This window comes from Gopherus evgoodei, chromosome 10, assembly GCF_007399415.2.
Source record: "Gopherus evgoodei ecotype Sinaloan lineage chromosome 10, rGopEvg1_v1.p, whole genome shotgun sequence".
Lineage (NCBI taxonomy): Eukaryota > Metazoa > Chordata > Testudines > Testudinidae > Gopherus > Gopherus evgoodei.
This window is the reverse complement of record NC_044331.1, coordinates 34,462,974-34,485,092: the sequence shown is the minus strand read 5'-3', so window position 1 is coordinate 34,485,092 and position 22,119 is coordinate 34,462,974. Positions and strand designations below refer to the sequence as shown.

The following is a 22,119-nucleotide window of genomic DNA, read 5'->3' as shown; positions in this document are numbered from 1 at the left end:
ACCCAATCCCTCCAAAAAAGTAGGTCTGAACAAGTGTATTTCACTTCATGATGTGGTTTCCAAGGGCTGAAGTCAGATTTCTGTTTTACTAATCTTTAAAGACGAGCCATTTAGCAATCACGCGACTGCCATAATTTTTTTGGTACACGATATTAATGTCTTCCTCGAAACCCAATACCTTAGCAAGGTGCAGTCAGAGTTTGGGCCGGGCTTCTTGGGTTAAGACTGGGACAACCCTTCCTTCCCTGTCCCAGCTCCACACAGAAATCTAGCCCCTGATTCAAGGAAGCAGACATCTCTTTTTATCCTGCCTGCTGGGCCCTAACTGACTGCCACCTGGTCCTAGCCCATCTAGCTGCTGGAGGACTGATTTTCATTGGTTCCACCTGCAACTGATCCTTGGTGACCTCTCTAGGCAGTTCATGAAGGACTAAACTTGGTGCTCTTTTTCCTCAAAAGGCACCTCCTTCAGGCAGGGTGCATCACGGTGGTAGGGCCTCTAGCAGAAGCCAAAAAATGCCTGGTACACCCTGTCAGTCATTAAACTACGGCTGCACTGGCGCTGGAAAACAGATATGAAGTTTTGTAGTTTAGAGGCCAGGGAGAACGCTGGAAGTTTTGTCTGAATAGTGACTACAGGATCAGGCCCATGCCATCTGAAATGCACGAATAAGATAGAAAGGGCTGAATTCTACTCTGTAAGACTAAAATAACTTGTATTGAAGTGAAAGGGACGGCACCTGAAGATAGAATTGGCGTAGGTGCTTTAGTTGATGTCCTACATTTGCGGGAGAGAGACAAACTAAACAGATTTTGTAGTATATTTGCCACTGTCAAATCTAACAAAAGTTGAAATACAGGTTTCACTTCTTGCACTAAAGCTTAATAAAGACTTGCACATCAAGTCGCAACCTCAAGAGGCCAATTATTCTCATTTCCTGATGAGCTGGGTTATATCCTCAAAGTGTGTGTATTCCCATAACCCAGTGCCAAAACAAATAGTACATAGTTCAGATTTCTGTTCTATGTTCTGATGAATGGGTCAGTGTTTTGCTAAAACACATGCAAAACGGATAGCATTCACCTTTCAACAGTTTCACCATTTATTAAATCTCAAACCCACTAAAGAGAATTTAAATGCTCTTTAAGAATGCCATGAAAATCTGGGAGATAAAGAATCAAAGTGATTTGCAGTCAAATGGAAGCTAAGATAGAAGCTACTCCAGCACTAAGTGAGATCCAATTTAGATTATATTTGTGGAAGACAAGCTCCCAGATCATTGAACCTTAACAACATCAGTACCTATCAATAATTTTCATATTCATTAGTTTTCCTTTTTAAAATATTTGAACTAGTTTTGACATCAATGTTCTGATCTAGGTTAGATTCTGGCACCCACCGTTCAAGAAGGATATTGGTAAGTTGGTGAGGGATCAGAGAAGAGCCACAAGAACGATTAAAGGATTGGAAATCATGTTTTATAGTGACAGTCAAGCAGCACACTCTGTTTAGCTTAACAAAGAGAGGTGACTTATTCACAGTGTATAAGTACCAATATGAGGAACAGAAATTTGGTAATAGAGGGCCAGGGCTGGTGCAAGGATGTTTTGCACCCTGGGCGAAACTTCCACCTTGCGTCCTCCCCCGTCCCCGAGCCCCCGCCCTGATGTGCTCCCCCCCGGCAGCAGCTCCCCCTCTCCACCCTGAGGCGCCCACCCTGCGGCTCTTCAATTTAGCAGATAAAGGTACAACAAGATTCAGTGGGTGGACACTAAAGTGGAGAAAATGAAAACATATCTGGTAAAAAATATACTCTGTTGGGGCCCAAACTTGCCAATATGTCTGTAAGTGATTTTATTCATCGAAGCAGCACCATTAACTACCAATCAACATTTTTAGCACTTCTTTTTAAAGTGTCAGTGCAATTGCCTGGCTACAACACAAAATGATAAGACAAGACAACTAAAATCCATGCATATCATCATATCAGCTTTCTGTAAGAGCTTCAGACATTATGGAGAACTCTAGTAAAATATTCCAGGTCCTTGGACCCACTGACTGAACACCTGCCTTGATCAAGAGTCTGTGTGAGTGTCTCTGCTGTGCTTTCCCTTTTAGCTACAAGATTTTCCCAGTCTTTTTGTTCTATGATTACTTCACATATCTCTTCCTAGTGAGCCAAGGAAAAGAGTGTAGCTTCAGGCACCCTTGGAGCTTCAAAAGCAACCTCATTTTGATGACTCTCAGGAAGGACATACCCACCAAATCAAGCTGACTCTCACACTCCATGTGTCTTTCTCTTGTTGCCATTTTAGTCGTCTAAAAATAGATATTCAGTTTAGAATATAACAATGGCATGGAGTACAAAGTATGAGTTCTAATGCAATGGCTCAACAAGGAGACTACTTTGATAGCATTTAGAGAAGAGGTGTTTACTTGTAAAAATGAAATATTTTTAATCAAACAGTAGAGCATGTTTGAAAGAGATCATCAAAATTATTATGACAGATTATGTCTGAGATAAATCAAGTAGTTTGAGACTATTCAACCCAAGCATAGGGCCTCTTCTGGACAGCACCTGCATGGATCCCCAAGAGTATAAGAAGTGCCCCTCTGCCACCACACATCCAAGCAGCGGCTGGCCAGATTCCACACCAGAAGTGTAGTTCTTGGCTCTCTCCTTCTGCCCATTGGTGCCCAGGTATCTGAAACGGGCCGGGGAGGGGCCATGGCTGACCTTCCCCATAGTAGCCACTGGATGAGTACACTGTACCCTTTGCTATGGGAGATGCAATTCCTGGGAGCCCAGATTTCTTTCTGCAGATGCCAGCTGGTGGCATGTCATCTTTAGTTCTCACGTTGCCTATGATACCTCCTATCCCTCAGAAAGGGGGCTGTTTCTATGATAGTTTATTTCTATGGAAGTGAATTATTTACATATATACCTCAAGTTCTCTGAAGGCTTTTCCTGTTTGAGGATGGAGATGACTAGATGCAAGTTCATGTATGTAGTGACTAATAAAATCCTAGATTAATGTATATTTACCATTAGTATTAAATTAATTTGAGTCTTAATATATAAGCATTTTTTGCACCACAATTTCTTAGTAATGATGGGTCAAACTCAAACTACTCAGTCAAGGAAGTTACATGAACAGCTTTGACTGCAGGAATTTGGCCCACTCCTTCCAGTAATAGACTGAGGGTATGTCTACACTATGGGATTATACCGATTTTATAGAAAATTTTTTTTAAAACAGATTGTGTAAAGTCAAGTGCACGTGGCCACACTAAGCACATTAATTCGGCAGTGTACGTCCATGTACTGAGGCTGGTGTGGATTTCTGGAGCGTTGCACTGTGGGTAGCTATCCCATAGCTATCCCATAGTTCCTGTAGTCTCCCCCACCCTTGGAATTCTGGGTTGAGATCCCAGTGCCTGATGGGGCAAAAAACATTGTCGTGGGTGGTTCTGGGTACAGCCTCACCCCTCTCTCTGTGAAAGCAGCAGACAACCGTTTCGCGCCTTTTTTCTTGGGTGAACTGTGCAAACGCCATAGCACAGCAAGCATGGACCCTGCTGAACTCAAGACAGCAATCATGGACGTTGTAAACACCTCGCACATTATCGTGCAGTCTATGCTGAACCAGGACCTGCAAAGCCAGGCCAGGAGGTGGCGGCTGCGGCAGCGCGGCGACGAGAGTGATGAGGACATGGACACAGAATTCTCTCAAACCGCGGGCCCCTGCGCTTTGGAGATCCTGCTGGTAATGGGGCAGGTTCTAGCCATTGAACGCTGATTTTGGGCCCAGGAACCAAATACAGACTGGTGGGACTGCACTGGGACGATTCCCAGTGGCTGCGAAACTTTTGCATGCGTAAGGGCACTTTCATGGAACTTTGTGACTTGCTTTCCCCTGCCCTGAAATGCCAGAATACCAAGATGAGAGCAGCCCTCACAGTTGAGAAGCGAGTGGTAATAGCCCTCTGGAAGCTTGCAACGCCAGACAGCTACCGGTCAGTCGGGAATCAATTTGGAGTGGGAAAATCTACTGTGGGGGCTGCTGTGATGCAAGTAGCCAAAGCAATCATTAAGCTGCTGCTATGAAAGTTTGTGACTCTGGGAAATGTGTCATAGTGGATGGCTTTGCTGCAATGGGATTCCCTAACTGTGGTGGGGCGATAGGTGGAATGCATATCCCTATCTTGGCACCAGAGCACCAGGGCACCCAGTACATAAACCGCAAGGAGTACTTTTCAATGGTGCTGCAAGCACTGGTGGATCACAAGGGACGTTTCACCAACATCCACGTGGGATGGCCAGGAAGGGTTCATGATGCTCGCGTCTTCAGGAACATGACTCTGTTTAAAGGGCTACAGCAAGGGAATTACTTCCCAGACCAGAAAATAACAGTTGGGGATGTTGAAATGCCTGTAGTTATCCTGGGGGACCCAGCCTACCCCTTGATGCCATGGCTCATGAAGCCATACACAGGCAGCCTGGACAGTAGTCAGGAGTTGTTCAACTACAGGCTGAGCAAGTGCAGAATGGTGGTAGAATGTGCATTTGGCCGTTTAAAGGCACGCTGGCGCACATTACTGACTCGCTCAGACCTCAGCCAAACCAATGTCCCCTTTGTTATTGCTGCCTGCTGTGTGCTCCACAATCTCTGTGAGAGTAAGAGGGAGACCTTTATGGCGGGGTGGGAGGCTGAGGCAAATCACCTGGCCACTGATTACACGCAGCCAGACACCAGGGCGATTAGAAGAGCACACCAGGAAGCGGTGCACATCAGAGAAGCTTTGAAAATGAGTTTCATCACGGGCCAGGGTACGGTGTAACTGCTGTGTTTGTTTCCCCTTGATGGATCCCCCGCCCTTTGATTGACTCATTCCCTGTAAACAACCCACCCTCTCCCTTCGATTACAGCTTGCTTAAGGAAATAAAGTCACTATCATTTAAAAATCATGTATTCTTTATTAATTCATTATAAAAAGAGGGAGAGAACTGACAAGGTAGCTCGGGTGTGGTTTGGGAGGAGTATAGGAGGGAAGGAAAAGGCCACTAAAAAAATTTCAAAGTAATGACAGCCTTTTGGTTGGGCTGTCCACTGGGGTGGAGTGGGCGGGTGCATGGAGCCTCCCCCGACGTGTTCTTACACATCTGGATGAGGAGGATATGGAACATGGTGAGGGGGGAAGGTGGTTATACAGGGGCTGCAGCGGCACTCTGTAATCCTGCTGCTGTTCCTGAAGCTCCACTAGATGCCGGAACATGTCAGTTTGTTCAAGCAGCAGCCTTGGCATTGCATCCCACCACCGCTGATCTTCCTGCTGCCACCTCTCATCTCGAACGTCCCTCCTGTCCTCACGTTTACTGGCATCTTTCCTGTAATTTGATACCACGTCCTTCCACTCATTCAGATGAGCTCTTTCATTGCGGGTCACTTCCATGATTTCTGAGAACATTTTTTCTCGCATCTTTTTTTTCCGCCACCTTATCTGAGATAGCCTTCGGGATGGAGTACGGAGGCTTGAAAAATTTGCAGCTGCATGAGGGAGGGAAAAAAGAGAGAGAAGTATTTAAAAAGATACATTTTAGAGAACAATGCTTATATTCTTTCACGGTGAACAACACTATTCACCTTACATAGCACATGTGATTTGATTACAAGGTTGCATTTTGCATCTTAATATTGAGCGCCTGAGGCTCTGGTGTTAGAGATCTCACAGTCACAGGTCCGGGCAGCAGAATTCGGCTTGCATGCGGCCATGGTAAGCCATTGTCTTCTGCAGCCTTCATATCTCCAGCGCCCTCCTTTACCAAATAGCAAGCAAAGCCCATTCAGTGCTGCTTCTTTCCTATTAACATGCAGCAGCACCCCCCCATCCAATTCTCTGGGATGATTGCTTTACCCCTCCTCCCACCGCGTGGCTGGTATCATGGAAGATCACTGCTAAATGCACTCCCCCTTCCCCCACCGCATGGCTGGTAGCAGGGAAGATCCCTGCTAGCCAAACGCGAAAAAGCTCAGTGCCAATCACCTGCCCCCCTTCCCCCTGCTTGGCTACCTGCAAGGAAGAATTTCTTTTAAGCAACAGGCAAACAGCCCAGTAGGAATGGCCATCTCCGTCCCCTTAATTAAATTCCGGAATTTCAACCAGGTTACCATGAACGATATCAGTCTCCTGAGGATAACACAGTGAGACAAAGAACGGATGTTGCTTCAATGCCAGCAAACACCGGGACCATACGCAGCTAGGCTTTGTCATGCAATGATACCAGATTACTTGCTACATGCATGGCGTGGTCAAGGGTCCTACCCAGAATAAGCATGGCGTGGTCAAGGCTGCCTTGCCCAGAAACCTTCTGCAAAGGCTTTTGGAGTACCTCCAGGAGAGCTTCATGGAGATGTCCCTGGAGGATTTCTGCTCCATCCCCAGACATGTTAACAGACTTTTCCAGTAACTGTACTGTCCGCAAATGGATCCCAAGTCCTCAGGGGAAATTAATCATTAAGAAACGCTTGCTTTTAAACCATGTTTTATATTTACAAAGGTACACTCACCAGAGGTCCCTTCCATGGCTTCATTGTGTGGTATAGTGGCTTGGGAGGGCGAGGAGGGTAATTCCGTCAGGGTGAGAAAAAGCTCCTGGCTGTTGGGGAGAACGGAGTGCTGTGTGCTCTCTGCAAGCTCGTCTTCCTGTTCCTCCTCCTCATCTTCCCCACCCGCAGAATCCTCAGCCATGGCTGAGATTACCACCCCCACCTCGGAATCCATGGACAGAGGTGGGATAGTGGTGGCAGACCCCCCGAGAATTCCATGCAGCTCAGTGTAGAAGCGACATGTTTTCGGCCCTGCCCCGGACTTTCCGTTTGCTTCTTTGCTTTTCTGGTAGGCTTGTCTGAGCTCCTTAACTTTCACTCTGCACTGCACTGAGTCCCTGGTGTGGCCTCTCTGCATCATGGCCTTGGAAATTTTTTCAAATATTTTTTCATTTCGTCTTTTGGAACAGAGTTCTGTTAGCACGGAATCCTCTCCCCATACAGCGATCAGATCCAGTACCTCCCGTGTGGTCCATGCTGGAGCTCTTTTTCGATTCTCAGGAGACTGCATTGTTACCTGTGCTGATGAGCTCTGCGTGGTCACCTGCGCTGGTGAGCTCTCCATGCTGGCCAAACAGGAAATGAAATTCAAAAGTTCACGGGGCTTTTCCTGTCTACCTGGCCAGTGCATCCGAGTTCAGATGGCTTTCCAGAGCGGTCACAATGGTGCCCTGTCGGATACCGCCCGGAGGCCAATATCATTGAATTGCGGCCACACTAACCCTAATCCAACATAGCAATTCCGATTTCAGCGCTACTCCCCTCGTTGGGGAGGAATACAGAAATCGGTTTTAAGAGCCCTTTATATCGATATAAAGGGCTTTGTTGTGTGGATGGGTGCAGGGTTAAATCGGTTTAACTCTGCTAAATTCGGTATAAACGCCTAGTGTAAACCAGGCCTGAATGTGTGAAACTGAGAAACAGTTTATCTCACCATTTTAAATAGAGAAAAGGACAGTTAGATTCTATTCTGGGTTTTGGGTGAATATTCAGGGAAACAGGGGAATTCTTATATTATCCAAACCAGTTGTTACTAGCATGTAGGAAAAGTACCAGTGAAGATGACAACAAAGATTGATAAACCTGTCTCTTCTGTTAACATTCCCAGGTCCTGATGGAGAGAAAACTTGGCCCAAGAAGTATCCATTTTGTGGAGGAGTATTCCAGTCTCCAATAGATTTTCATAATGATATTCTCCAATATGATACCACTCTCTTACCTTTAGAGCTTGTAGGCTACAATGTGTCCTCCACTGACCACTTTATGTTGACCAACAATGGTCATTCAGGTAAGGAAACCAGATGTGCAGCAAGAGAACTTGAAAGAAAGAGTTACTGGACTTACATTTCATTTCTTATATTATTGGCAGTGATCAACCAAGCCCTTGCAATAGAATACAAACATCTTAGATAACTATCTAAAGAAACTTGTAATTATAAAACACACATCAGTGTACCATAAATATAACTGTTGCACTTTAGATTAACTTATGCTTGTGAAAAGTTTTTCTTATTAATTTGGTTAAAATACTCAGAAATAGGAACAGAATTTGAAGCTTTGTTTAGAAAAAAGTGAAAAGTCAGTAAATCTAGATGAAGTCACCCTTAATAGATATTGTAATCAACTGGAAAGATAAAAAGTGGTTCACTGAATTTAAGACAAAAATCAAGCAAACCTGGGAGTTTCAGCAAATGCCTCTACCACTTGAATGAAGATAGAGAACGTCCTTAAGTGTGAGACAGAAAGACATATATAACCATTAGGATCACCTTACACACTTGCCTAGCGCTCTCCACTGTAGCGTTAAAGCAAGATACCCTACCAACAACAATAGGGATGAGAACAAAGATGAAGCAATCTCTTAAAACTCCAGAATATTTCAATGCCACAAAGTAGAATACTTATAAGCCAGTTCCCCACAATTTTTTCTAGAAACAACTTAAAGACTTACGAACAAGAACAGCAGCAAGGCTCTCCTGCAGCACATCCTTCCCCAGTACTGCCAAAGCATCAAAAAAATATGCATTATAAAATACCTCAGACTTCACCCCTTCCCAGCATTCTTTGTTAAAAGGAGCTTGACAGGCAAACCTCTCTTTTCTCACTGTTTCTGTGGGATAAACATGCTCTGTACCATACCTGTAAATAGCCAGGTCCCCCAAGGAACTGTACTGGGACCAGTTCTGTTCAACATATTCATAAATGACCTGGAAAAAGGGGTAAACAGTGAGGTGGCAAAGTTTGCAGTTGATACAACGTTACTCAGGATAGTTAAATACAAAGCAGACTGCGAACAATTACAAAGGGATCTCACAAAATTGGGTGACTGGGCAACAAAATGGCAGATGAAATTCATTGTTGTTAATTGCAAAGTAATACACATTGCAAAACATAATCCCAACTATACAAATAAAATGATGGGGTCTAAATTTGTGATTATCACTTAAGAAAGAGATCTTGGAGTCATCGGGGATAGTTTTCTGAAAACAACTGCGTACACAACTCTCCCATTCAATTCACAAGTCATGTATTAAATTCTACAAGAATATAGGGGGGAAATGTTCTAGACCAGGGATCGGCAACCTTTGGCAGGCTGAGGGATGTGCTGGCCACTGCTTCCCACCACCCCCATTGGCCTGGAGTGGTAAACTGTGGTCAGTGAGAGCCACGATCGGCTGAACCTGCGGACACGGCAGGTAAACAAACCGGCCCGGCCCGCCACGGTGCTTACCCTGGCGGGCTGTGTGCCAAAGGTTTCCGATCCTTGTTCTTCACTCCCTTAAATTGCTTAGAAAGTTCCAAAGACTGCTATAAATGATCATCTTCCAGATACTATAACATATGGCATGTGCTGGATTTTGGGTTAAGAGCCTGAATGTTTTATTCTGCTATTCTAATTCTCTGTATCCAATAAAGTCAGACACACTAGTTCTGTGGACCAAGTGCATCAACATAGCAATATAATCTTCTCCCATATTTTTTGGTCTATTTGCAGTAAGAATGAGTCTGTTTCCTACCATGCACATCAGAAACCTCCCTTTCCAATACACTGCAACTCAGCTTCACCTTCACTGGGGAAACAGGAACAAGCCAGAAGGCTCAGAGCACACAGTCAGTGGGAGGCATTTTGCAGCAGAGGTAAGATGGTCTCAAGTCAGAGAAACCTGGAAGGGAAAGTTAGACAGTTCCCACTATTTCAAAGCTAAAATTTGTATAGGCAGTGGTTGATGTATTCACCATTTGTGTATAGGAACATTCTGCCAAAGAAAGCACACAGGCACTAATTTAAGCATTTATGCTCTTAATATTTAATATATCCTATATTAAGATGCTACAAGATGCTCTGAATTGAGGCTGGACTCAGTAAGTGGTATGGCTTTTTTGTTATAGCATGACACTGGGAATCAAAAGATTTGAATTCTACTCTCAGTACTGACACTGGCTTGCTCTGTAACTTCAAGCAAGTTATGTATTCTCTTGGCACCTCAATAGCTCCACACTGGGGATAGTGATTAGCTGCAACAAGGGTGTTTTGTGAGGCTTAATCTCACTGTTTTGACATGCTTTGTGATAGCTTTTATATAGATGTATCCATCGGACTAAGAATGATTTAGAAGGTCTTTTCCACTTCTACCTTTCCTGATTCTGTCATACTGATTTAGGAATAGATACTGAAAAGCAGCACAGACTGCTAAATCACTGAGAAAGCATTGAATCAAAATGTTTGGCCTTTCAAAATTGATCCAAGTGTTTTGCTTAGAGGTTCGCATACATGTAAACTTAAAATGTTTGTACCATGCATATACTCTAAATTCTGCTGCTTAACACCTATCTATCTAACTGGAGACTAGAGATGATGCAGACCACTGTTTAAGTAACAATGTGTAATTATGCTCTTTGTTGCATGACAAGCTCAAATAATCTCTGTGCAGTTCTGCTTGGGTTCAATGTAGCAGATGTGGAGGTGCTATGTAATCATTACATGAATAACATCTGGGTGCTGGTTGGCAACATAAGGTTCTATATAGTTAGATTGGTTTAATAGAATTTCCTGTATAATGTATTAGTCTAGCTTAATAGGGGGCTGTTGGAAAAACAGCAGGGAAGCAACGCAATGGATCTAGATAAGGCATACTCCAAAAATATCTGTGGGGCAATTACAGGAAAATGGCCTACTTCCAGGCTCCAATCCGAAGCTGCACTGTTGTTTTGCCAGTTCTGGACACTAACAGATCAAAGAGCTACAAAACAGTTTAAAATTGACACAGTCTCTGAGAAGAGACTGAGTAGCTTGTAAAGGAGTCATTCCCTGAAACAGTGGGGAGAAATGTTTGGTGAGTTATGGGAAGAAACCATCACACAGACTATAGCTGTCTTTGGGTGCCTATAGGATGCTTAGACCTACCAGCATCCTGACTGCTCAGATAGGCAGGCACCTGGTAAACTAGATGTGTGCATAATCTGTTATTGTTTTAAGATTTTTTTCCCCTGCAATGGTTTTGTTCTAAATAAATAATGCTTGGCTTTAAGAAGGCTATCTGATTACTGGATACCACCATCAGTGTTCTTGGCATTAACAGACCTGCAGCTATGAACTATAAAACAGGCCTGCTGAGGTAATCACAGTTAGCACCTGGGAATGGCAGTCCAAGGCCTGATCTGAGAGTGACAGAATTGCATGAACCCACCCGAAGAGTGTTGATGGCTTGAGGTCTGAGAGAGGGTGCATTTGCACAGACCAGGAGGGGTCTGTAACAGTGACAATCAGTTCTAAATGCATACAGCACAATTCATGGAAATCTATTTTAGTAATCAACACTGATTTAGCAATGAATAATTATATGCTCAATTTATTCAATTTATAATCCCAGAGTAATTACAAGTCTATCTGAAATTGAAGTAGGATTAAAGGTACAATTCTAGGCTAAGGACAATACCCATACCCTTTGCTGAAGCTAATAGAAAGGCCATTTCTTTCTCACAGGCATACTCCAAAAGTGAAGACTTCCCCTTCTGTAGTGGCTATGGAAAGGGGTTCTGTGCAGTTCAAATATTTTTCAGAATAAGTTTTTCTGTTACCTTATATCCCTGCTCTACACACACCAAGTCATTGCAAGGATGAAGTTGGAGAAATCCAGTCAAACATAATTCATTAATGAAAGCTCATTCGGTTGGACGTATATAAGTTAGCTGGTTATGGAGACTTGTTTCTAAAAGCAATTTAACCTTCCAATTTCCGAGATACAACTATACCTCAGTATCTTTACTTGCATTCCTAAATTTAAATTCAGGAGTGCTAGATTGTTTGGTACCTTTGCCTACTCTATTCAATATAGGTTCTTATACCATGCTCATTACTGTAACAGCTGATCACTTTACAGCAGTGCATTAAGCAATGTGACCAACCTCTCATGTGTGATTTGTTCTCTCATCCGCTCCCCCTGGGAAGACTTGTATGTACAATGCAGTGCTTTGTCTTGGTAGGTTTTTTTTTGATGTTGTCAGAGTGAGGAGTTAATACCTATCTCAGGCCACTTCATTCATATGCTAATTCATAAGACTTCTACCAGAAAATTTTCTGGTTTGTAATAAATGGCTTTGGGACAGGCACAGAACAATGCTGTTTGCCCCTAGAGTGGACAGGAGGAGATATGAGGCCAGAATCCTCTCACACTAGCACCAGTGTGACTCAAGATTAACTCCATTGACTTCAATAGAATTCCTCTGGATTTATATTGCTGCAAAAGAAAATAAAAATCTGGCTCATAGCCAACTACAAGTTAGGCACATAGTTTAATAACAGCCTATTTCCTACATGTAGTAACCAAGAGTGTAGCCACTCTTGTTTTGGCTTAATTCACACACTTTAACATGAAATAACTGCACAGCTGGTGACTTGCTCAGCTATCCAAGATTATATCAGAGAGCCAAACCACAATATTATCCAATTAACACACTAAATGCTCATGTTAAGCAAGTTAAGGTACGTAGCAAAACCCAGGGGAAAGCTTAGTAAGTCAGGCTTCCATCAGAGAATTCCGAATGCTCATCTGATGTTTTAATGGAAAACTTGCAGATTGTTAAAGCGTTATCCATCAAGCAAGACCAAACCAAGCATCAGCTTCCAGAACATGATTTTGTTAATACTAATAATCTTTAATTGATAGGTACCTATACATGAAGTCTCTGGGAATCTAAGGCCACACGTCCAGACTACCCGCCGTATCGGTGGGTTAAAATCGATTGCTCGGGGATCGATATATCGCGTCTAATCTAGACACGATATATCGATCCCCGAGCGCATTTATATCGATTCCGGAACTCCATCAACCCCAATGGAGTTCCGGAATCGACACGGAGAGCCGCGAACATCGATCCCGCGCGGTGTGGACGGGTGAGTAATCCGATCTTAGATATTCGACTTCAGCTACGTTATTCACGTAGCTGAAGTTGCGTATCTAAGATCGATTTCCCCCCCCTAGTGTGGACCAGCCCTTAGCAACAATAAACTGAACTCACTATTTACACTAAATTCTTGACTCTCTTTTGAAAACAGTAAGCATATCAAAATTCAGTATTAGATTTCTATGTTCCTGAATCACTGTGAACTGAGAGACTAAGTACTGTCACTTGTCATGCACTTGTTCTCTCTTGCAAATTACTACATGAGTGCCTGATCTGAGTCATTAGAATTTTTCCATCTACTTTAATGGTACAAAAATAGGTCCAAAACCTTTTTTGCAACTGTTTTAAAAAGTGATTATAAAAAAATCAGAATATTTGTTAAACATGGGTATTTAGAGGACTTAATTTTAAATGCCCTTCTCTTCCATGTCCTTTTTGTAGTTCTCCAATAAGCACAAATAACAGTGCTGTTGGTAGACCCCATTCCAGCTGTGTAACTAAGTCTCTCTTGCAGCCTATTTATTTATATTTCCACACTGACAGCTTCAGTTTCATCCTGTTAACGTTTCTTGTTCAAAATATTTAACTTTACAAGGCAGTTCTAAAACTGTTCTATTTCTCATGACAAAGAATCACAGGCCAGGTGTTTTAATGTAATTAAAGTACAATAAAAAAAATCAGAGTGAATTTTTATGCATGATTGATGTGCATGTAAGTATGTTCACCTGGCCATTTCAAGTTTGGTCTGGGATTATTTTTAAATGACTTGGCCTCTCCATGACCAGTCTTGGGGTCAGTATGAGGCATAGACGCCACAGGCCCACGCCGAAGGCAGTAATTTCTGGCACTGTGTGATTAGATCACAATCTCATCTTTAATTTAAATGAAAGAAAGTTTCTAGTCCTCGTGGTCACAAAGAAAAGCTTGAAAATGTAATCCAGGGTAACTGATGCAGTGACATCTGCCTGAGTCTGCAGGCAGTCTGAAACAATAGCTCTTAAAGGGGTAAACTGTACCATGAGTCTCAATGGGGGTTAACCCCAAGAGCCGCTGCTCTGGTTCCCACCAAATCCACCCCAGCAGAGGGCTCTGTGCAACAGGAGAAGAGCACAGGAGGCCCATCAAAGCCACCCAAGAAGATACACCTTGATTACTGTGGCAAGTACTTGGGGTGGGTAGAACACCTACTATTGTCTCTGCCTCTCTGTGGAGGACAGGGGATCCCCTCCAATCATGGGTGAAAGAAGGCAGCACCATAACACTACCTTTGCTTCTCTGAAAGGGAAAGGGGCCTCCTGCCACTGTTAAAGGGAAAGGTGCTGGGAGGCCTTATGTTGTGGTGTCTAGGGCCCTGGATTGTTTTATGACAACAGAAATGCTACCATGAGCCAGAGGTGATAATACCATTACTTCTCCCTCTTTGTAGCTACATATTGTTCATTATAACTCTGACAAATATCCCGATGTAACAGCAGCAATAGACAAATCAGATGGGCTAGCAGTTTTGGCTATTCTCATTGAGGTAAGATGCACGCCTTGTGCTTTTTTCATGTTTAATAATGCTATAATTAAAGCATCTGTAAGCTTTAAGTACAATGAGATGACTGGGATTAACTCGGAGACCATCAATATTGGCATGTCTGGCTATATGGTCTCTCTCTTCCACTCCACCTACACACACATATAGGGTCAGATTCTGCCCTCAGTTATATTTCTGTGAACTAGGTGTATAGTGCAGGAGAAAAGATTGAATATTTTCTCATATTTTAAAATGAAATAACATCAGGCATATTCATATCCTTTTGAATTTGCTTTCTACAGACTAAGGAGCAAATGAGTTTCTCACAAATGATAGTAGAAAGTGAAGATCAAGTCTGCACATTTGAATATTCCCAGATAGTAAAGGCAGTTGTACATGTAGCAGTGGCACAGAACAATGTTTAACACAGCAGGGGTCACCAGGCAGAACCCTGGCACAGGTAATTAATTATAGAAGACTGGGATGTGACCATACCCTTCACAACTAGTACTTCACAGGCACACAGTTCCTTTGTATCGATAAAGCTGGTGGTGACAAAAAAATTATGAGACAAGTAAATGAGTGCACCTTTCAACACAGCAGGGGGACAGATTTCCACACCTAACCCTGACACAGAGGCAATTAAATAACCCAGTCAGCAATCTGATGGAACCTCCTGTAACTCTGTCAGGCAAACATTTCCAATTACTTTGTGTAAATGTGACCAAAAAAGGCGAGCTATAAACTCAGCACTGAGCTAATGAACTTCACAGTAGAGCGGATTGGAAAATGTGTTTTCCCCCGACGAACATTTTGATTTTTTGTCAACAAAACTGAAAACCCCAAAACTTTTAGTTTTCCATTGAAAACCTGAAAGTGTTCAAGGAATGCAGACACTTTCTGAGAAAAGTTTTGTTTCTTTGAAAACCCAACTATCTGTTAGAAGGCTTCTGGTTTTTCTACAAAATGCTTATTATATAATGCTGCTTAAAAATCAAATAAGGTCATCTCCAAATTTAACATTATTTATTTATTTCCATCTGACAACTTCAGAAACATGGTGGCTTTCAAAATTGAACTTAGGACACAATTTTTTCTGGTTGCCAGATGAGTTGCTGAGAATCAGCTACAAATTATTTAAAAAACAGGCACTGATTAGAAGCTATAGCAGCCAGTCTCCTATTGGTTATTAGAGGTATGACCTCACTATTGGTCCTGCCCTTTTAACAGTGTCATTCTTTATTTTGAATTGCAAGCAGCAGACTAACAATTTCTGGTTGGCAACAGAGAACCCAAAATATGCTACCTATGGCTATGACTAGAAACCCATGCATGATCTCAGCATCCTGTCAGTGTAGAATTAGGATGTATAAAGTTCTTAAAGGAAACAGGCTTCCATTTGTTTGCACAGCAGGCTAGCCACTAAAAGACTACCTGTTTTTCCAAACATACACCATAAGGTGTGTTATAGAATAAAGAATGTAGGCTTCATCTAAAACCTTCCTGGTCTGAAGTCTTCTGCTCCATAATGCAGTTCTGCAGTAAGGGATCAACCCTGGCTATATAAAGGATTGCAAGATAAGACCCTAAGAGATTACATTTTATGAAGAACTGTATGGAGTTTCAGCTAATGAGAGCTGTGCAGCTATACACTTTGGAAATTTATCCTACAGTCAGATATTACTGGTTACTTAGTTTAAGACTACTGTTATTCATTGAGTCCTAGGGCAGAATGGACTATTAGATCATCTCGTCTGACCTCCTGTTTGTAACAGGCCTTTAAATTTCACCCAGTTATTCTGTAAGCATTAGTATACAGCTCAATTTACTTAACACGTACAATAATCATTGAACTGATTTAATGCAAAATATTTCTCCTTGAACACTTTAAGGTTTTTAAATTTCCAATTCATCATACTGCATAATGATAAGCCATAACTGATAAGCCATAATTATGACAATTTAATATTGTGTAGTGTGATAACGAAATCAAATACCCCCAGGCTGCAGCTTATTATTTTAGAGAGTAAGAGTGTATTGAAAGAGAGAGGAAGGAGGGGACAGACTAAACAAAACAATCCCAGGGTACAGCCTTAATTTCTACATCAGCCTACGTTATTACATCAGTATTGGTGTTGTTGGACGGAAAATTTCACTAAAAGATGACACTGTCAATCAAATGTTGACCATCAGTTGTCTGAAGAATTTAAGATTATGCATACAGAGTCCTGATTACTTGGACAGCTGTTAACAGTCTATTTTTACAGATAGGCCCATTCAATCCATCCTATGAAAAGATCTTCAGTCATTTCCAGAACGTGAAATACAAAGGTGAGTGGCTGTTGTATGCAAAAGATCAACAGTGGCTGAATGTATCAGAACCTTATCATTGATGGGACTCATGCAAGGCATGTCATGCTTTTGTCAAAACTGCTTCAGAACGGTTCCAAGTACAGTGCACTCCTGTTAAGTGCATCATACAGCTAGCTTTAGGTAAACTTCTGTGCATTAGTATCACATGTTCCTAACTGGGTTGTATGACTTGCATGTGCTGTTACTTTGGTTACTTGCCACTCAATTTAGTATGCAGATAGCTGATTTATGCAAATAATGATCACTGGTGTGCTCACTCCCAGAAAGCAAATGGTCAGAACTCACCAGATTTTTTCCTCAGGTATCTTTTTTAAAAAAGCTGTTGGTGGATGCAGTAAAATGCAGACAATGTTGACAAGATGTATAGAAACACTTGGTGTTGACAAGAAAATCTTCAGCATAGTGGCAAAACACGCTCAAACCATTATGAATAGCAGACAGAGAATTTCAAACCCAAGTCCTCTACACATAGGTCTACACTGTGGTTGGAGGTGTGATTGCAGCATGCTTTGGTATATCCATGCTAGCTTTAATCTAGCTACCACAGCTAAAAATAGCAGTGAAGATGCGGCAGCATGAGCTTCAGCGCAGTTAGCAACTTGAGGACATACTCAGGCTCCTTGGTGTACTTGTACAGCATGGTGCTGAAGCCTGCACAAGCATGTCCTCTCTGCTAGTTTTAGCTATGCTAGCTAAATTAAAGCTAGCACAAATACACCTATTGAAGCTGCAATCACACCTCTGACTGCAGTGTAGACAACACCTAAATGTCTAATATTGGGTAGTTGTCTGCACTGCTATAAAAAATTCATCCAGTAGTGCTCCTGAGCAGTGTGCACTCAATAGTAAAGAGCAACTTTCCTCATTAATCACAACCCTGGTTTGGTGTCCAGGTGTAACATGTCAGACTTGTATAAGAACAAATTTAGAAGTGGTTTAATGAACTACATTTCTATATTAAATTGAGTCTAGCATCTATCAAAGTACATTTTTTTTCTTTTCCATTGAGCTCAGAATGCTTACTGAAAACAAATTTGTCCTACTGGGACTCACCTATGCAGAGAAATACAGCAAACCAATGCAGTCCAGTAGAAAGTCATGATGTTGCAAAGTAGATTAGCACTGAGAGAAGTGTGATTAAGAATACGGAATTAACATGGTTTCTCTCTTTCAGACCAGGTAGCTCTAGTCCCAGGTTTTGACATCCAAGAACTGCTTCCTGACCAACTGGATGAGTATTATCGCTATGAAGGATCCCTGACCACTCCTCCTTGTTACCCTAGTGTTCTCTGGACAGTTTTCCGACACCCAGTAAAAGTTTCACAAGAACAGGCAAGTTTAAGTAAAACAGATATTTTCTTATTTATCCTGTCATTGTAGCCTAAAGTCTGATATTAAATTAAATGCTAATAAATTAATCTGTTTGGTGTTTATTAAGGAATGTTAAATTTGTATTTTCATTTCCTGGATTCCAGATAGGAGGTTTTCCATAAGGTCTCTGTGACAAAGCTCTGTCCTTGTCTCCGTGGGTCCTGCATTTCCTGGTGGATTTTCCTAGCCTCAGAGGCTCACTGTGACCTTCCCCTTAACCCTTCTCTCTCTAGAGATAAGGGTCACAGTCTACTGAGCCATTTTCATCATAAGCCTGCGAGGGAGGTGAGGAGAAGCAACCCTCCCTCACACGTCTCCATTGTCTCCCAGTCTCAGTAATTTATCAGTAATAAAGGAGGGGAGCCCAGGCCCGCCCTCTACTCCAGGCTCCAGCCCAGGGACCCTAATAGTATCAGCTATGGTAGCTGACCTTTTAGGAACAGGACACATACAATTCCCTGGGCTACTTCCCCACAGCAGCCCCCACTTCCTCATGTTCCACTTCACCCTTACCTCAGGGCCTCCTTCCTTGTGACTAATATGGTGTGTACAGCTCAGTCTCTCCTACAGCACAACTTCTTCTCACAGCTCCTGACATGTGCACATAGGCGCCAACTTTCTTGGGCGTGAGTGGGTCCCCACACCCCCACGCCCCAACTCCACCCTTTCCGTGCCTCTGTCCCTGCCCCCATTCCAACCCCATCCCCGAAGTCCCCACCCTAACTCTGCACCCCTCCCTGCCCCCTATTGGATCCCTTCCCCAAATCCCCTCCCCAGCCCCGCCTCTTCCCCCAGTGCACTGCATTCCCCCTCCTCTGCACTCCCTCCCTGCCCTGTGAATCAGCTGTTTCATGGCACAAGCACTGGGAGGGAGGGAGGAGAAGCAGGATGCAGCAGCGCACTCGCTGAGGAGGTGGAAGTAAGCTGGAGTGGGGGGGGATGAGGTGGGGAGATGTCAGTGGGTGCTGAGCACCCACCAATTTTTTTCCATGGGTGCTCCAGTCCCGGAGCACCCACGGAGTCGGCGCCTATGCATGCACGCCCACCTGACTGGGACACTTTTAACAAGTTTCAGCCAGCCCCTGATAGGTTTCAGGTGTCCCAATCAACCTAGTGTCCTCCCTGCCTTCTAGAAAGCTCTTAATTGACCTGGAGCAGCTGCCATTTACTTATCCCGGTGCCAGGGATTTGTTTAGCCTGGGGCAAATATATCTAACTCCCACTACTTTTCTATAGCCCCATCACAGTCTCATAAAACTAAAAGGTGTGATTATTAAAATTAATCTTGGAGTGGGAAAAATAAAATTATTTAATCTCTTTGATCCATCATACTTTGTTTGCAATTGACATGCAAAGACCCCACCTTAACGAGATCTTTATTTTTGTGCCCACAACTTTGTGGATAAAAATAACTGGTGATGCAGTTTATGGTCACCTGAACTTCCAAGTACCTGACTGCCCCTGAAAATTAGATACAGGACACCTTAATTGTGTCTGCTAACCATCATAGGTGAAAAGTTTCACCCACAGTTAAACAGACACACAGAGAGAGATTTATGTTTGAAACTTGTAGTCAATTCCTTTGCTTAAGCACTTGCTCTCTACATGTATCTTTCACGAATTGCTAGTCCAATCCTATGTAACAGTAACATCCAGATAGGAACAACTTCTAGCTTTGATTTTGGTTTCACAAAACCAAAGCCTAACTGGCGACGGGTAATTTGGCAAAACGAAAGCTACCCTGGTTTTTACCCAAGTCTAGTCTTCATGTGCACGTCTTAGAAACTAATTAAGTTTTTTTCCCCCTCTCAGGTGGTCAACTGATAAACTAGCAGGAAAAGAGAAGAAACATGTTCTATACTGAGTTATATAACCCCCAAACACCAGCTTCTTCTGACCCACATCAGGTGGAAAGAGCTTAGCTAGTAACTTACAAATAAGAAATCCGAAGTGTTTTATCACAGAAATCTATATGACCAAGTTAGCAGCTGCACTCCTTTTGGTGAGAATTCATTTCTATGAAGCTCACCACTGCGTGTGCATTCCTTACCTTACCAAAATATCCAGCTTATTAAGATTACTTCTATTACTTGCTTCAGACTTGGACTGTTTGCCCTAATATTTCAACCACTCCTTCATGGAAGGAAACTTTCCCTCAATAATAATTATTTTTTTCTATGCTACTCCTTTTATTAACTTAGAATCAGACCCACTCATGTGTTACCTATTCCATTCCAGGTCAAACAGCAGGAACGAGTGGGATTGGGTACTTTTGTGGGTGTTTTGCATACACAGATATTTGTTTGCTGTGTTTTGAGGTTTAAGAAAAACAAGCAGAGAACAAGTCTACAAACAGTCATCATGAAACAAGGGCTTCCTCCTCCCCATTTTCCTGACAGCTATATATCAATTATTAAGGTTACTCTAACATCATTAAATTACGTTCATATATGGACATGGAGAAACAGCCTTTTAGACAATTGAGGTCACACTGTTTTGCACATCAAATTATATTTGGCATAAGTGCTGGAAGGCATAAGTGCTGGAACTAGGGGTCCTGCCAATTGCATCCCCTGGCTTGAAATGGTTTCCATTATATTCAGGGTTTACAGTTTGGTTCAATGGCTCTCAGCACCCCATTATGAAAATTGTTCCAGCACCCCTGACATTTGGGCTTATACAGCACGTTGCATTAGTAGCTACTGCATAACTGAACCCAACTCCTTCATCCATCTCTGTGTGTTGAAACAGTCTCTCTTTGGATGGAATTGATTCTCAGTGTCATTTCAGCATAAGATAATGTCTAAACATACCCACCTTGCATTCTCTATACACTGGATGCTGAACTGTATGCTTTGTCCCTAGCTGCTGGCACTGGAAACAGCTTTGTACTGCACACAACCCAATGACCCCACACCCCTGGAAATGGTTAATAACTTCAGGCACATTCAGGAGTTTGATGAAAGGCTGGTTTCTGTCTCCTTCCATCAAGGTAAGTAAAATAAATGCCTGTTAAAGAGTTAAATAGTTATGCAAGTGGATTTGGAATACTAAGTGCCTATAGCATTGCTTTGATTTATTCAGGCACAAAGGGATCAGTAGGAGTTTTCACACAGTATCATTTCCCCTTACATTGCTGTCTCCCCTTTCCTCCTCTTAAAATTTCTTACATGAGGAATTGTGTGAGAATAAGGTGAATACGAAGTTCTATTTGTCACCCATTAGGATCAAGTGAGCAGATCCCACTCAGTCATTATCCTTTGATCTTGGAGAGTAGAGTGAGGAAGATCGGGCAGGGGAAAGTGTGTTGGGGAGCCTCAGCCCTTCTTGTCATGTTCAATGAGAGAAGACATTTTTGATATTATTTACACTAGACCATTTTTCTCTCTAATTTTGAATCTTTTAGTTCCAGTTACTATTTTAAGTGGCATTATAATCACATACATCCGTCAGTTCCATGTTTCCAAATTTTCCTCATTTTAATTAGCCTAAGCTTTTATCGATTAACTCTAGCATAATCCATAACTGCACTGCAGCCCCACATCTCTAGTAAGTTGAAGTCTAAAGACACAATTGGTTTAAAGTATTTATTATGTAGTGCTACATAATGACAATTGTGTATGAGGGGGTTTTGCATAAATGCCTGCACCTTTGATGATGAGCTTTCCTGCGTATCAGTGTGGTTTACTTGGAGTATTTGTGCAAAATGAACTGATGAATGAATGAAATGATCAATGTGTGGCTCTGAAATCTCTCAAAACCATTAAGTGGGCTATCACTGAGTTGTACAAAGCCCTTGGAAAGCTGGCACATTCAATCCATAGCTTCGGCAGATGGGTCTA

At 42.5% G+C, this 22,119-nt stretch overlaps 1 protein-coding gene across 1 annotated transcript in view; it reads left to right on the top strand.

Annotated features, from left to right (window-relative positions):
- The window catches only part of CA12 (carbonic anhydrase 12), a 42,942-nt gene that overhangs the window by 9,283 nt on the left and 11,540 nt on the right, over window positions 1–22,119 (top strand). The window contains exons 3-8 of the mRNA XM_030578341.1: window positions 7,718–7,897; window positions 9,605–9,747; window positions 14,441–14,536; window positions 16,801–16,864; window positions 18,081–18,238; window positions 21,143–21,269. Of these exons, the coding sequence (XP_030434201.1) occupies window positions 7,718–7,897; window positions 9,605–9,747; window positions 14,441–14,536; window positions 16,801–16,864; window positions 18,081–18,238; window positions 21,143–21,269 (768 nt within the window). The remainder of the gene's footprint in view (window positions 1–7,717; window positions 7,898–9,604; window positions 9,748–14,440; window positions 14,537–16,800; window positions 16,865–18,080; window positions 18,239–21,142; window positions 21,270–22,119) is intronic.